The sequence below is a fragment of the Xyrauchen texanus genome, chromosome 15 (genome assembly GCF_025860055.1).
Source record: "Xyrauchen texanus isolate HMW12.3.18 chromosome 15, RBS_HiC_50CHRs, whole genome shotgun sequence".
In the NCBI taxonomy this organism is placed as follows: Eukaryota; Metazoa; Chordata; class Actinopteri; order Cypriniformes; family Catostomidae; genus Xyrauchen; species Xyrauchen texanus.
In genome coordinates, this window is record NC_068290.1 from 18968759 (window position 1) to 18984911 (window position 16153).

General features: G+C 38.2%; 1 protein-coding gene across 1 annotated transcript in view; it reads right to left on the bottom strand.

Moving 5' to 3' along the window:
* Window positions 1–14765, bottom strand: part of LOC127656493 (atrial natriuretic peptide receptor 1-like) — a 65905-nt gene extending 51140 nt beyond the window's left edge. The window contains exons 1-3 of the mRNA XM_052144841.1: window positions 14600–14765; window positions 14034–14120; window positions 11424–12219 (exon numbers count right to left, since the gene is read on the bottom strand). Of these exons, the coding sequence (XP_052000801.1) occupies window positions 11424–12183 (760 nt within the window). The 5' untranslated portion in view covers window positions 12184–12219; window positions 14034–14120; window positions 14600–14765. The remainder of the gene's footprint in view (window positions 1–11423; window positions 12220–14033; window positions 14121–14599) is intronic.
* Between the last annotated feature and the right edge of the window lie 1388 nt (window positions 14766–16153).

Here is a 16153-nt window from a genome sequence, read left to right on the forward strand (position 1 = left end):
TTTTATGGTAATCAGCATTCTGCCACTAAATTAATTTAATTGAGCTTAACATGCATTGAACCATGAATATTCGTATAATGGCTGTTTACAGGGGGATATTTTCAGATATCAGGGTTATAAAGACCAAGCTTTCCACTATGCATGGTGCTTTTGAAATTTTTGAGTTTAGATCTGGAGGCATTCATTTCAGTATTGCATTCAAAGGTAAATAAAATAATGGGAAGTATCTACATTGCTACAGCAATGAAAAGCAGTCTAAAAGCGTGCATTATGAGTATTACATTTGTGTAGATTTCTTTTATTTTATTTTTTTCCATCCTTCTGTACCCCACAGTTCAGATTAATTTTTTAGTTGCTCCAGATGGATGGAAAGGCAGGGAGACGCAAGAACATTCAGAAAGGCCTTGTGGGTAGTTTAGTTCAGCATGGCCACTCTTGCGCTGTGCAACCATGGCGATGAGAAGCCAGGAGGCTCTAGTCACACAGATTAGCATTTTAAAAAGATGACAACAAGGCAGATTGATGTAACTGCTCCACTAGAACAGTACATTTGAGGGCAATACTTTCTGTATTCCCATAAAATAAGCTCAATTAATTGTGAGAACTCATTTAAGCTTGTATAGTCCTGCTTGCCCTTGTAGTTCTAGGAATGCTGGTTAGAGTTGGTGTGTTCAAAATTCAAGAATTTAGTTTCAGTTTATATTTGATTAAACTGGGCTTCTCACACACATAGATGAAAGTGGATAGCAGTAATTTTCCATCCACTTGGCAAAGTGGATGGCAATCCCATGTAAGGGACCAGAGAACAGGATCTTTCTATTGGCACTCTGGAGCTGGGGTCCTCGTTGATGCTGGTTTCCACCATGTGCAGATCACTTCAATCACACCTGATTGAAGTGATTGGGGGCATGAGAAAATTAAACAAGAGTAGCACAGTCTTCATCAACAGAGCAGCTTTGAAGTATGTTTGTGTGTGTGTGTAGGTATTTCCTACATTGTGGGGAACAAATGTCCCCACAAGGATGGTACAACCTGAATTATTTTAACGTTGTGGGGACAATCAGTCGGTCCCCATGAGGAAAACAGCTAAAAATGTAAAAATCATACAGATTACTTTTATGCTGTTTTATGTGGTTTTTGGAATTTAAAATTCAGATATTCTTCTAAAAACCTTTGTGTTCTGCAGACAAAAAAATCATTCACATCTGGGATGGCATGAGGGTGAGTAAATGATGGGAGAACTATTCCTTTAATATGTTCAACATTTGATAAAGATGATACAAGTAAATTATGCAATGCAGAATAATCCTGCATTTGTGGTAAAACTGAAGACACAATTGTTTTAAATTATGACCATCTTAAATTATAGTTGAAGTATTTCACATTATTTCTTATAAAGTGTATTTGATTTAGTTTATTCCCTAATATTAATTAATGCATTAACTATCAAACATGCACAAACATGTAATTAAGGTGACCGTTATTAATGTATGAATTCATATGACTCACGTTGCAGTTAATGTTAGCTCTTCATTAGTTCCTGATTATTTAATTCCTTAACTCATCATTAATTTATGTGGAAGTAACTATTAATTCAGGTATTAATTAATGCTTATTCATGTACTGTTATTATAAATGGTTACAATTTTATTTGACTTTTTATTGGCTGTTTTTGAGCAGAGTGTTTAACTTAGTCTTTGTCACTTTGTGGAGGATTGTAAAAAGGGATACTGCTGATGTCATCTCATGAAAAAATATAGACGTGCTTACAGTGTGATGTGTCCTCAAATGGTTTTATAAGATACACAAAGTCACAGAAATCTCCACTTGTGTTTTAAGCATGCAATTTTCAATTACAGATAAAGCTTGGATGAGAAGTTTTTTTACCACATGATTTAATATGAACTCAATTACATTTGCCTAGCTATTCATTCCATGACTCAACAGAACATCCAGTGAATAATAATGAATGGACAATTAGTCAAAACCAGTGAATGAAAAACTCAAACAAGTTCACAGGAAATTCCAACAGAACAGATAGTGTGTACTAAAAAATGTGTATGGTCACAGGGTCATGACCGCTGTTAATAATTTTTTTTCTGTTGACATTTTATGCCCCTGTGGGAACTGAAAAAAAAAAAAAAAAAGTTTACAGCACATTTTTCCCATTAGAAACTTTTGCAAGATACAGGATTTCTGAGCTCTCCTTTCCTTTCTGTAGAACTATAAATCTTATACCGATAACAGAACACTGCGTAACATTTAACTACACAGACAATTACAGACAATTCCATTGTGAAATACTGCTTCACGTGATGGTGTGGAAACGTTCCCCCATCACCCCCCAATGTTCACATGAAATCTGCATTAGTTGTTTAGTGGCAAGTTCCATTGGAACAACTTGCCCCATATAGTATGATAATATATCCCACTATTGAGGCATGCTGTCAGTGTTCACATGTTATTTTTATAATGCTAGTGATGCTCCTTGGAGAGTTTCAGTGTCCATACAACAGGAGATAAAATTTTACAGAGTAGCCCCGGTCTTACCTATTCCAAAACTTTCTTAAATTTCCATTCCCTTCAGTAAAGTCTTTTGATAAAACCTATAATGAATGGCAGCATTATCCATGTGTTATTATATACAGTTTATTATACATAATTATATATATTATACCAATCACAGAGTTCTGCTCTAGAGTAAGTATCGGGATGTCTGTTATCTCAACTTATGTCACTTAGTTAAATAAGGGCTTAAATTGAGAATCAGCCAATTAGATTAATATCTAAAAAAAATGTAACTGTCCTCCACATCTCAACTGTCAGACTAACTCTTACTTTTTGCCTTTAATCGTTTACACTCTCACTCAGCGTTTCCCGTGACGCTATATCTGTAAGTATGTATGGCATTAAACTTGTTTATGGACCTTGATCTAGTGACCTTATGCAGCATTTATTTCTTAATTACAGAGTGCTGCGAAAATCAAGCTCAGTGGGAAAAAAACAAGGGTATAAAGTCACTGACTAAAACCTTCACACATGCTGAGACCATCACAACAACCTTGAAAAAACGTCTAAGGACACACATCATCCATTAGCACTTAACTAATCCATAACTATGTGGTAAATAAAGGCACTTTTTATTACTAAAAAATCCAATTGCGTTAAAAAAATGAACGCAATTAATCACAATGCCTGTTTGCACATGGCGTCACGTCACTGCGTTGGTGTGGCGCGAAATGCAGATGGGGGCAGGAAGTGATTTTCTGCATAGAATTATTAGCATAGGGCCTACAAGCACTATCACAAACTCAAAATGCCTATGTTTTGCAGAGTTTACGGTTGCTCAAATCGACCAAACCGAGGAACCACAAGGAGCTTTTTATCGTGTACCAAATGTTGTTGTTCACAAGGGGGAAAATGCAAGAAATTGACTGAAAAATGCTGGACAACCTGCGTCTGCGGTTTAGAGGAGCCGAGTCGGATAATGCTCATGTGTGCAGTGAGCACTTCGTCCAAGGTACGTTAATACAACTTATGTGGCTATGTTTATGTAACGTTAGCTGCTTCTGTACATTGTAAAGTTAAAGAAATAGTTTTTTTCTTTTCTTTGTTTGTTTGAGTTTGTACCCCTGTAACTGAACAAAAATATGTAACGATAGCAAAGCGAATTACAAAGCCTTTACAGGCGAACGTAAATAACTTACCCTGCCATGCAATTGCAATGAGCTGCAATGACTTCTCCGTCTTGTTTCGCGATGATCCATGTCTTTAGTGGCATTTCGGCGGACCTTTGAGAGTGGTTAACCTAATCATGTAAACAACCGCTACGCTAACATCGAGAGGCGCCGCAGTGTTTAATGTTTGTTGCTAGGTTAATCCACAGGAAAAAAAAGTTGTATGCCTTCATACTTTTGTATGCTTTCATTTATGTTCTGGAGTAGAAGGATGTCTGGAGGACAAGGTAGTTGCTTATATCTACTGCCTCGATGGCAGGCAAGTATTGAGTTGAAAAAAATCACTCATTTTCAAAACATAAGGATCAAGTCCAACATATGTTGTGATTTTCTGTTTATTCCTTTCTCTCATAATATCGTCTAAACTAGTAAAATATGGACTTTCCTCCATCTAGACCATTGTGCTTTTCACTTCCTGCCCTCCATCTGAATTTCGCGTGTCATAAGAATCATGTGACTGCAAACAAGCTGAGTAGTAAACTATATTTAACTTGACACAGTGACCTAAACATTTTATGTTTATGATGCAACACACCCAAGACGCTACACAAGCATGTCTGACGCAGGTGTACATTGACGGGTCTTTAAACAAGTCCTCATAATAAATTTCAAACTGATTGACAAATTAATTTGTGAAATGGATTGCTGTGAACTGTATGCCAATGATTGGCTTATGATCAATAATATGATAGTAAACAATACATTGTATTCTATAGCCGCTTTTTGTATTGTCTTATCAATGATTAACTCTTCTGCCACAATAATGTAATGCATTTTAATTATCTGAATATTTTTTCATTTTATATATATATTTGTTTTAATATTTAAAGATAACTGTATAATTATTTCATCATTATATACTGAATTATTGTTATATGAGGGGCTTTCTCAGCAAATATTTGTATATGCGATTTAAATGCAATTAAATAATCGGGACACCATGTAATTAATTCGATTAACATTTTTAATCGATTGACAGCCCTAATATATATATAGAGTATATATATATATAGAACTGGATCGCTGATGCAACGTTAAACTGCTTGTAGGTGGTGAAGCAACAAGAAGTGTTCAAGCGGCCATCTTGGTGTGCCCCAACTGCCATAGAGCCTCAATGACTGACAGGTGATAACGCCACCTTTTCACCATCGCTGACCAATGTACAGTATATAGATATAAATATCAGATTTGAAGAGAAAATATATATTTGCTCATTATGGATAATCTTCACTTCGATGGAGAAGATATATGCAGATAGCAATGTCAGAGCATTCATCTTTCCCGGTGTGCAGCTTATCAGTGCAGCACAATGTTCACAAGGGACGTGGCAAAACTGTCCACAAGTTGTAATGTAAGTAGGAAACCTACCTGTATAGGATTACAACACAATGTTTCCCTCGGAGGGTCCTTAAAATGTCAGACCAGTGTTTCTAATTCGCCTAAAATGCCCGGGATATGCCTGTTTTTCATATTAAAGTGCTCTCTGTAGTCATACATAGATACAGTGCATCCGGAAAGTATTCACAGTGATTGATAATCGGGTTTAAAAATAAGTAATCAAATAATTGTATTAATAACCCCAGTGAGCAAGCTGAAAGCGACTGTGGCAAGGAACACAAAACTTCATAAAATGTTGATTAATGGATAAAAATAACCTTGGGAGAAACCAGACTCACTGTGGGGGCCAGATCCCCTCTGGCTAACATCATGAATATAATGTAAATATTACTTATGTATAGTTAAAGTCATGGTTTAAAATGATTAAACTAAGTGTTAAGGGTCAGTGTTTTAAACATCGATTTTGTTTGAACTGTAAGATTAATGACCAATGCCTTTGAAGTCCATCCTGGATTAACTAAAGAAGTTCACATAGATGCAATTGTCCTTGTTAATTGGCTGATGAAGGCTTTTGTTGGCAATTGTTAGTCTATGCATTCCATTTCAAGGTCGTAGTCCATCAAAAGACCGAGGTGATGCAGGCAGAGATCAGGGATGTGAAACGCAGTTCAACCTGGCCGGTAATTTTGGTGAGGTTCGGTGTGGTCCATCCTAAATCCAAGGTTCAGACAATGGCATATGAAGTATCCCATGTCTTATGGTTTGAGTTGGCATCAGTTCATCCTCTGAAGTCCATCGTAATAGACTGAAGTGATGTTTGGCTGGCACTGGCTACATTTAGTCATCATCATCAGCCGGTTCTGGTGACCTCAGGATAGGAGTCCCGAGGTTGAGACCAGGATAGGAGTCCAGAGGTTGAGACAGGGAAACAAATAAAATAATATTAGCATAGATGCCATTCAATTTATTGCAGAGTTATAAATCATGATCAATGTTTCTGTGTTTCTGGTTCCAGCAGAACCAACTAAAAGCAGCCTAATTGTGGGTTGGAGGATAAATTAGATGTATGCCTGGCTAAATAGATGAGTCTTTAGTCTTTAGTCTAGACTTAAACTGAGGGAACGTGTCTGCATCTCGAACAGTGTTAGGGAGACTATTCCATATATTAGGAGCCAAATATGAAAAGGATCTACCTCCTTTTGTGGATTTTGATATTCTAGGAACTATCGATAGGCCAGACTTTTGCGATCGTAATGAGCGTGATGGAATAGAGCATGGTTGAAGGTCACTTATGTAATGCAGAGCTAGACCATTCAAAACTTTGTACATAGTTAACAGAATTTTTTAAATAATACAGAATTTAACAGGTAGCCATATTTCTTGGTTCTTGTCAGCACTCTGGCTGCTGCATTTTTAACCAATTGAAGTTTATTTATTGATCTTGCTGGACATCCTCCCAGTAATGCATTACAATAATCTAGTCTTGAGGTCATGAATGCATGAATTAGTTTTTCAGCATCAGTAACAGAGAGCACGTGCCTTAATTTAGCAATATTTCTTAGGTGGAAGAATGCTGTTCTACAAACATTGGTAATTTCATTTTCAAAGGACAGACTGGTATCAAATATAACATCTAAGTTCTTCGCTGTTGAAGATGATGTAACAGTACATCCATCGAAAGTCAAATTATATTGTAGTGGCTTATTTTTGAGTTTTTTGGTCCAATAATTATTACCTCTGTTTTGTCAGAATTGAGTAGAAGGAAATTTCTGCCCATCCAATTTTTTATTTCATTGATACACTCTGCTAATTTCGAGAATTGTAAAATCTCATCAGGTTTTGAAGAAATATAAAGTTGTGTATCATCGGCATAGCAGTGGAAACTTATTCCACGCTTCCTGATAATATCTCCCAGGGGAATCATATACATGGAGAAAAGCAGAGGCCCTAAAACTGATCCCTGTGGCACTCCATATTTTACTTTTGTTTGGATTGACAATTCCTCATTTACATAGACATAGTGGTGACCTAAACCATGCTAATGCAACTCCACAAATGCCAACAAAATTCTCTAGCCTATTCAAGAGAATGTCGGGATCTATTGTGTCGAATGCAGCACTGAGATCTAAAAGCACTAGAAGTGAAATGCAGCTGCGATCAGATGATAAGAGCAAGTCATTTGTAACTGATAAGTGCTGTCTCTGTACTGTGATGAGGCCTAAATCCTGACTGAAATTCTTCGTATATACTATTTCTCTGTAGAAATGAACATATTTGGGAGGATACTATCTTTTCTAGTATTTTTGACATAAACGGGAGATTTGAAATCGGTCTATAATTAGCCAGTTCTCCAGGATCAAGTTGTGGCTTCTTAATAAGCAGTTTGATAACTGCCATTTTAAAGATTCTTGGGACATGTCCTAAGCATTGCGAGGAGTTAGTTGGTATAGGATCTAACAAACATGTTGTGGCTTTTGATGTTTCGCTAAGTTTTGTTAGCTCTTCATGACCTATGACAACGAAGGATTGAAGTTGCATGTGAGGAAATTATTAGACACTGTTTTCTGAGTTGCTATGACAGATGATTGCATAATTCCAATTTTATTTCTGATTATTTCAATTTTATCTGTAAAGAAATTCATGAAGTATTACTCTTGTGCTGCGACGTAATATCTGGTTCTGTTGAGGCTTTATTCCTAACCAATTTAGCCACAGTACTGAATAAACATCTAGGATTGTTGTGGTTATTTTCTATGAGTTTACTAAAATATGCTGACCTGGCAGCTTTCAGTGCCTGTCTGTATCTACAGACACTATCCTCCATGCACCACGAAATACTTCTAATTTTATATTTTCCACATGCGCTCAATTTTCCGACCTGCTCTCTTGAGAGCATGAGTGTGATTATTGTACCATGGTGCAGGGCTTATTTCTCTAAATTTTCTTTTATCGAAGTGGGGTGACAATATCAAGAGTGCTAGAGAAGACTGCATTTATATTTTTTGTTATTTCATCAAGTTCTTCTGGGCGTTGGGGTTTATTGGGTGTATGAGATAGATCTGGAAGATTATTAGTGAAGCTATCTTTAGTGGTTGAAAGAATAGTTCTACCAGAACGATAGCATGGTGTAGATTGAGTAACATTAGCTGAATGCAGCATACAGTATACAATTTCTATATTATCAACAAGTGTATGATTATGGCAATGAGTTGGTCCTGTTACATTTTGTCTGACTCAAGAGAGTTGAGAATATCGATAAATGCTAATCCTAATGTATAATTTTCATTATCTATGTGAATGTTGAAATCACCAACAACCTTGATAAGCCTGATAAGGGACCAGGTGTGTAGAATCACGACCCGGACCCGCCCTCCGCCCTGCCACAGTGTATTTTTAATTTGTTTGTTTTGTTCAAGTTTGACCTTAATCAAATTTTTTCTAAATTATTTAGTGAGGGTATTATTTTTGGTAGTTCGGGGAACAGACACAGTCTCTATGAGATATCTAGGTGATACAGTCTCTATGTGTTGTAGTTTATGTGACCTGTGTGACGTCTCAAGGCAGCTAGCAGATGTTCGGATTAACCAGTTTGTCTGCTGCCTGACCTGGGCCCCAGTTAATCAAATATTATCATTATTAGGCTCTGAGTTACTGACCAGAAGGTTGGGGGTTCAAGCCCCAACACCACCAAGACACCACTGTTTGACCCTATCTGCTCCAGGGGCTGACCCTGCACTCTGATCCCAGCTTAGCTGGGATATGTGAAAAAAAAAAAAGAATTTCACTGTATATATGCAGAAATGTATGTATAATGTGTGACAATAGATCAATTATATTATATAACAAGAGCTCTTTCAACATGATTCTCAGTGGGTGTATCACTGAGTGGGGAGAATTGGAAACCCTAACAGGAACGGGAGAGTGGTGTCTCTTTGCTGAGCGAGTATGCCGTCACCCAAATGCCCTGCTGCAGGGGCTCTACAGCCGGAACCAAAGTGTGTATGTTGCTCTCTGTACTACTCTCATCCGAAACAGTATCTACCGGCTTCTCTTTCTCACGGACCTCCACTAGCGTTCGGATGAGAGTCATCTAACTCATTAACCTTCTCCGTCAGCCTGAATAATTTCTTACATTTATCACATGCTGACGGAGGAGGCTATTGTAAACATGTGACATGCAATGCAGGAAGAGATAACATAAGCGGATGCCATGACTTACCGCAAATTGTTGTTGTTGGTTGTTCCTGAGCGGTGAGGGTTTGAGATTGATGTGAATCCCTCACAAAATTGTTTGTTGTTGTTGGTTGTTCTTGATAAGCAGTACTTTAAGATCGATGCAATAATCTGTGTACCGCAGAGGAGAAAAAAACAGGTGCGCGCTGAAAAAATGCACGCAGTTTAATCGCCATAAAAATAGAACACGGATGCAGGTGGAATATTTGCACAGTTGAATCGCGATAAGAGAATAATACGAGGGAAAACCCGATGCACGCTTAAAAATGGCAGATGTTAAGGATTAAAGGCTGAAAACAGATATATATGCAATGCTAAAAAACTAGCAGGCTAAAAACACAGACCCTAGCTAGGTGCCAGCAGCATCAGGTAAAATACACGCAGATGAAACAGTAGAAAAGTGGAAAAACCTGAAACGCGGTAAAATGACAAAGGATATAACAATGAATATAACAATGAACACTTGAGATTAAGAATAAGCAATGCTAAGCAGCCTAAGTAGGCTTCAAACCAACTCTTGTGCTGCGTGCCATCAGCAACAGGAAGTCCAGTGACGTCAGAATCAATATACCACCAGGACTCTTCCTACAGCTGGCCACCCGGCCAAACTGAGCAATCGGGGGAGAAGGGCCTTAGTCAGGGAGGTGACCAAGCACCCGATGGTCACTCTGACAGAGCTTCAGCATTTCTCTGTGGAGAGAGGAGAACCTTCCAGAAGAACAACCATCTCTACAGCACTCTACTAATCATAGAGTGGCCAGATGGAAGCCACTCCTCAGTAAAAGGCACATGACAGCCTGCCTGGAGTTTGCCAAAAGGCACACGAAGGACTCTCAGACCATGAGAAAATAAATTCTCTAGTCTGATAAAACAATGATTGAACTCTGTGGCCTGAATGGCAAGCATCATGACTGGAAGAAACCAGGCACCGCTCATCACCTGGTCAATACCATCCCTACAGTGAAGCATGGTGGTGGCAGCATCATGCTGTGGGGATGTTTTTCAGCAGCAGGAACTGGGAGACTAGTCAAGATCGAGGGAAAGATGAATGCAGCAATCTACAGAGACATCCTTGATGAAAACCTGCTCCAGGGCGCTCTGAACCTCAGACTGGGTTGAAGGTTCATCTTCCAACAGGACAACAACTCAAAGCACACAGCCAAGATAACAAAGGAGTGGCTACAGGACAACTCTGTGAATGTCCTTGAGGGGCCCAGCCAGAGCCCAGACTTGAACCCGATTGAACATCTCTGGAGAGTTCTGAAAATGGCTGTGCACCGACGCTCCCATCCAACCTGATGGAGCTTGAGAGGTATGCAAAGAAGAATGGGAGAAACTGCCCAAAAATAGGTGTGCCAAGCTTGTAGCATCATACACAAAACGACTTGAGGCTGTAATTGGTGCCAAAGGTGCTTCAACAAAGTATTGAGCAAAGGCTATGAATACTTATGTACATGTGATTTTTTTTATTTTCAATACATTTGCAAAGATTTCAAACAAACTTCTTTCATGTTGTCATTATGGGGTATTGTTTGTATAATTTTTAGGAAAATAATTAATTTAATCTATTTTGGAATAAGGCTGTGACATAACAACATGTGGAATAAGTGAAGTGCTGTGAATACTTTCCGGATGCACTGTACATGTCATACATTCTGTGTGCATTAGCCATTAAAAAATAAACATAACGGATCAGTTTAATTTTAACCATCTTGTCTTTGATTGTCTCCCTCTCTCTCTGCGTGCCCGCTACGTGCACTCTCAGGCAAACGACCGCTAGAAAAAGGCACTTTTGATGAAAAAAAAATATGTAAGGCATTTAAATCAGAACTAATACTTTGATGTTTGACATTAAATGTCACAAATTTTCTCTGTTTGTATCTGAAACCTCAGTTTCAGTGAACTTGTTTACATTTTGCTTATCTGTTTGCCACTGAATTTACTGTTTGATATATATAAACATAACTCACTCAAGCTTTCAAGAAACAGGAAAAATTCCCAACTTAATATAAATAAATAATTACATGTGTGGTACGTTTGCATTGTAGAGATGTAATTGCAGATTTCCGATATAAAATCGGTGATTGGAGATTGAGTGGTCAACAAGTCACTTACCTCTGCCACCCTCCTGGATCTTGTGCAGGAGTTCAGAGTAGTTAACAGGTCCTTTATTCTCCTCGAACACAAGGTCCATGGTTGTGATGTTCTCCTCATGCATCTCTGTGTATAGCCCCTCCAGGGCAAAGTAGCATGCCCTGTCGCCCATTTTAGTGTCACTGAACATCAGCAGGGTGTGCTGGTGCCAACCGAAATGCCTGTATAGGTGGAGGGCATACTCGCCCAGTTTCTTGTGTGTGGGACCTGTATTAGTGATAGAAGTGTACATCCCCATGTTCACAAAAGCTACAGCAGGGGCTCCTGCTGTGATCATAGGAAGGCCCCAATGAGTTGTGAACAGCCCAACAGGGGAGGCGGTATAGTCACAGCCAGGTCCTATGAAGGCCCAAGGGTTGTGTTCAAACTTCAGGTCAACAGCCATGAGAGGCGCAATGGACTCCGAGCAGATGCCATCTCCATCCTCGCTGTTTGCAAAGATGTGTCGGAGGTGATGCCCGGGCAGCAGGGTGGGGTTGGCATTAATATGGGCGATAGCGCGCTCCAGTGGGGGTCCCACACGAGGCCACGCCCAGGGGTAGGATGTGTTATGCTGAGGGAGTATGACAGCCAGAATGATATCATCTGTGAGGTTGCGTGTGGGTCTGTGGGACCCTTGGCGTCTGCTGGTATTGGTCCAGGTTGGCAGGATCCTGCAGCAGAGCACGAGCAACAGCAGCAGAAATGGTCTGCCTCCTCGAAACCAGAGCAACAGACTCATATCACTTCAGCTCACTATTCCAACTGATCAAAAACACTACACACACACACACACACAAACATATACAGAGAAAAAGAGAGGTAAATCATATGAGATTCCATTTTAAAAGAATAAAACAGCAGCAAGGATGGATTAAGAACAGAGGCCCAGAGGCAGATACACCATGGAGGCCCCTCATGCCCAATGAAAGTAATAATACAAAATAAGCATTCTCACTTATGCAGTCTTTCACAGGACGTTTGGCAGAATTGGTCAGATTTTTCAAATAGAAGTAAAATTGGGGAAACTTTGTTGTAATTATTAGTGACAAATGTGACCAATGTCATACATGGCCAATTAGGCCTAAATTTACTTGTGAATTATGAATCAAAGCAAGATCATCTGTTATAAAGGCCTGCTTTCCCCATTTCATTAAACATTTAATGCATGCAGGACTTTTACTGTGAATTCTGCAGAAGAAAAGAGTGTCATACATATCTGGAATTGCATGTGGGTAAGTAAATGATAAAATCATTTTAAAACATTTTAAAGTCCTTCACTAATTCTGTCACTTAGCCTATACAGTAACAAATGAATTTAACCCATCAGCTTTGTCCACAGCCAGGGTAAACTGCTCCTTATCTCTGTGTTTGGAAGCATTTCAACTGTCTGTCCATTAACCTTCAGGGACCACGCATCCACATGTGTGGACATTATTTTTAGGCTTTTCTATAGGTTATGCATACTTTAATTTCATTTAAATCAACTGATCTCAGTTCAGGAGACTCTGGGCTATCATTAAAGGGTTAAACTTTCAACACACCGGCACATGTGAGAAAAAAAACATGGTGCCAATCTCAGCTGAGTTTCTCTTTGGGAGAAAAGGCAACAAAACTACATCGATAAGAAACTCATTAAGTTTTTACATAAAGTTTGTGTCAAAAAAGTAGAGTCTCTAGTTTCATCCGATATGCCATTTTAAGCAATGTCATTGATTTATGAAACGGCACTCTGTTAAACATAATTTTCTTTGAAATATCCTAAATTTACTGTGCATTATGACAGAGAATCAATAGATGCATCCAAAAGCTGGAAAATTTTGCTTTCAGAGGCTGTATATGAATGGGGAAAAAAATAAAATAAAATTCAAACTGTTCTGAGGAATTCAGACAACTCACAGGAAGGTAAGTAATTCCCAAATTATTGAGCAAGGGAGCATCCTATAGCTTTCCTATGCAGCCTGTATATTCACTCCAAACATCCAGTCAAAAGCTCAGTTTCAGGTGGCAGATGATGTATGTATGGATCATTCAACATGTTTGGCTGACATGGGACAATGGTAATCAGTGCAAAGATCCAGAATTTTTCATGCAAAATGTTATTTTAACATGGCTGGCAGTGATTGGATAATACTGGCCATTGCTTTGAAGCTGAATTATTTATGCAAATTTAAATGTCAAGTCTGAGTTATCTCAAAAACATGAATAACCAACACTCCTGGAAACATAAACAATTTGCACGCACAATTGTAATTTCATATCATGACAATATAACCGTAATTATGAAATTCCAATTTGAAAAAGCATTCACGTCTTCATAGAACTCATAATTATAAACTTGGAATTCTAAGAAAGATCCGACTGGGCATCATGTAGAAAGAACCAATATGGCCTCAACTGTTAAAGGTAGTGAACAAATATAGTATTCTGTTTGATATGCCATGTCATTGTGCCATTGTTACCTGGATCACTTTCTTTGTTCTTAAACATTTTGCAAGGACATACAGTATAAAGGTGAAATAATGAATTAATGTAGAGATAAATATTTTGCTGTTATTATCAAAAAATCAGTTTTGGCGTAATGAACTTTACCATAGATACAAATAACTTCTGAGGTCCCAGGATGTGAACAGCTCTGAGTAGAATCTCTAAATTGCCATCCCGTAATAACAGTAAGTCCTACAAAACATGAACGAAGCATAAGTCTGGAGGAGCATCTGTAAAACCTCCTTTTGTATTCCACTGAAGAACATAACAGTTTGGAACAACAGGAGACTAAATTATGACTGAACTTACACAATTGGATGAACAAGGCCTACAGTATATTTAAAAAAAATAAATACACATACATCTACAAATACACAAAAATACACACTTTCAAACACTAAATACACAATACAATTACACACAAATTTAACAGGGACACCTGAATGCATCCTGTATGATAGTTTTAAAACCTCATGCTATTGTGTGTGGAGAACTTAAAAAAAAAAAACACTAAAAATAATTATATATAATACAAAATTATAATGTCAAAACATATTTTGCAAAACCAAATCAACTCAATTTAAAAGTCAAAAAAACTTTCAAACACAGCACTCCAAACAAATATTAAAGCCATATTGCTCTCAGAACCTACTATCATCTTTCTGAAGTACCTTTTATACATGGTAACTTCTGGTCTTCTCTGAATCAGCCAGTACAATCCAGCCGCAAGTCCATTCAACATAGCAGCTTTGAATACAACACATCCCTGCCTCGGTGGAACTCATCTCTGCAGCTGTGTCATTCAGAGTGCCAAGAGCAGGAGTGATTATCAGAAATCACGTTACCTTACAGAAAGCTCCACCTTATTTCCATGCCGAGCTGCATTCCCTGCCATGCTGCGGGGTTCTGAGGGTATTAATGCCTCTCAGCTGCAGTTACTTCCGGCTGAAAGAGAGCGAGAAAGAGTGTGTGTGTGTTGTGTGTGTGTGTGTGTGTGGGGGGTGTTAATGTATCTTCTCTCCTTTGTTCCAGCAGACTGCTAGTCAGAGCAGCACTCAAGAACGTTCCCAGCTATCCAAAAACATGCTTGTCAATTGTTTACTTTTAATTCCAGTCATAAGAAAATCTGTAGCATCAAAGTCTACACCTTTAATTGAGTCACCAATATCACACTTGCAGTCATGCTGTTGTACTGAATATCAGCACGACTGTGATTTGGCAATTGGGAGTGTGTCATGACTCATGATATTGCTTTTATACAACAGTTAATATATAGAAACTTTTTTAGACACTACATTTTAGACACAATATGGCCAGTTATTTTGTCTAGTCTTGGTCCACTGAAGAAAATAGTTTGCTAATAGTTGCTAAGCAACATGACAGCCTGTCTGGAATGGGCTATATCAACGCGATAGCATAATGTTAGATACTGTAAATATAAATGCTCTTGAAACGCTGCTTGTCCAGTTAGACTAGAGCAGGGGTTTTCAAAATTTATCATGCCAAGGAACCCCAAATATGATAATCTCCTTTTGAGGGACCCACCAATTATGACCAAAGTAATATATTTTCATGTAAAAAGACATATTTATAGGTAGCTATGTGTGATATTACAAAGTGTTGTTTGCACAACTATTTTACTAAAATTGAACTAATTTTATATATTAAAAAAATATATATATGATCTAGTCTGATATTTTTTCTGCCCACTATTACACTTAAATTAAAATTGGAATCTTGTTCTAGTTCTTAAAAACTAAATGAAGCAGTAATTATGTCAAATTGGGTAAATGTTTACCTTTTTGTACATTTCTAACACTTTTTTCTCAGCAGACCCCCTGGTTGTCCCCAGACCTCAGTTTGAAAACCCCTGTACTACAGGAATGGATTGGAGCTCACTATTGTATAAAGAATTGTGGAGATAATTCTTAGTTTAAGGTGCTTTTTTGGCATGACAATTATTTGTAAATTTGTTTGAGCAAAGCATTTACAGCTTAGTTGCATACAAATAATATAGTTCAAAAAAAAATTGCAGAATGTGTAGAATGCAGAATGTGTCAGAGATTTACAGAGGCTCAGGACCCAAATGCAGAGTGAAAAATAAGGGATTTATCAGACCGAAATGACCGAACCTCAGCACAATGTGAAGACAGCTCGAGACCCGGGCGCACAGCACGATGCGAGGTGCATCCATGTTCGCGAGAGACGGACATAAACTATTGACG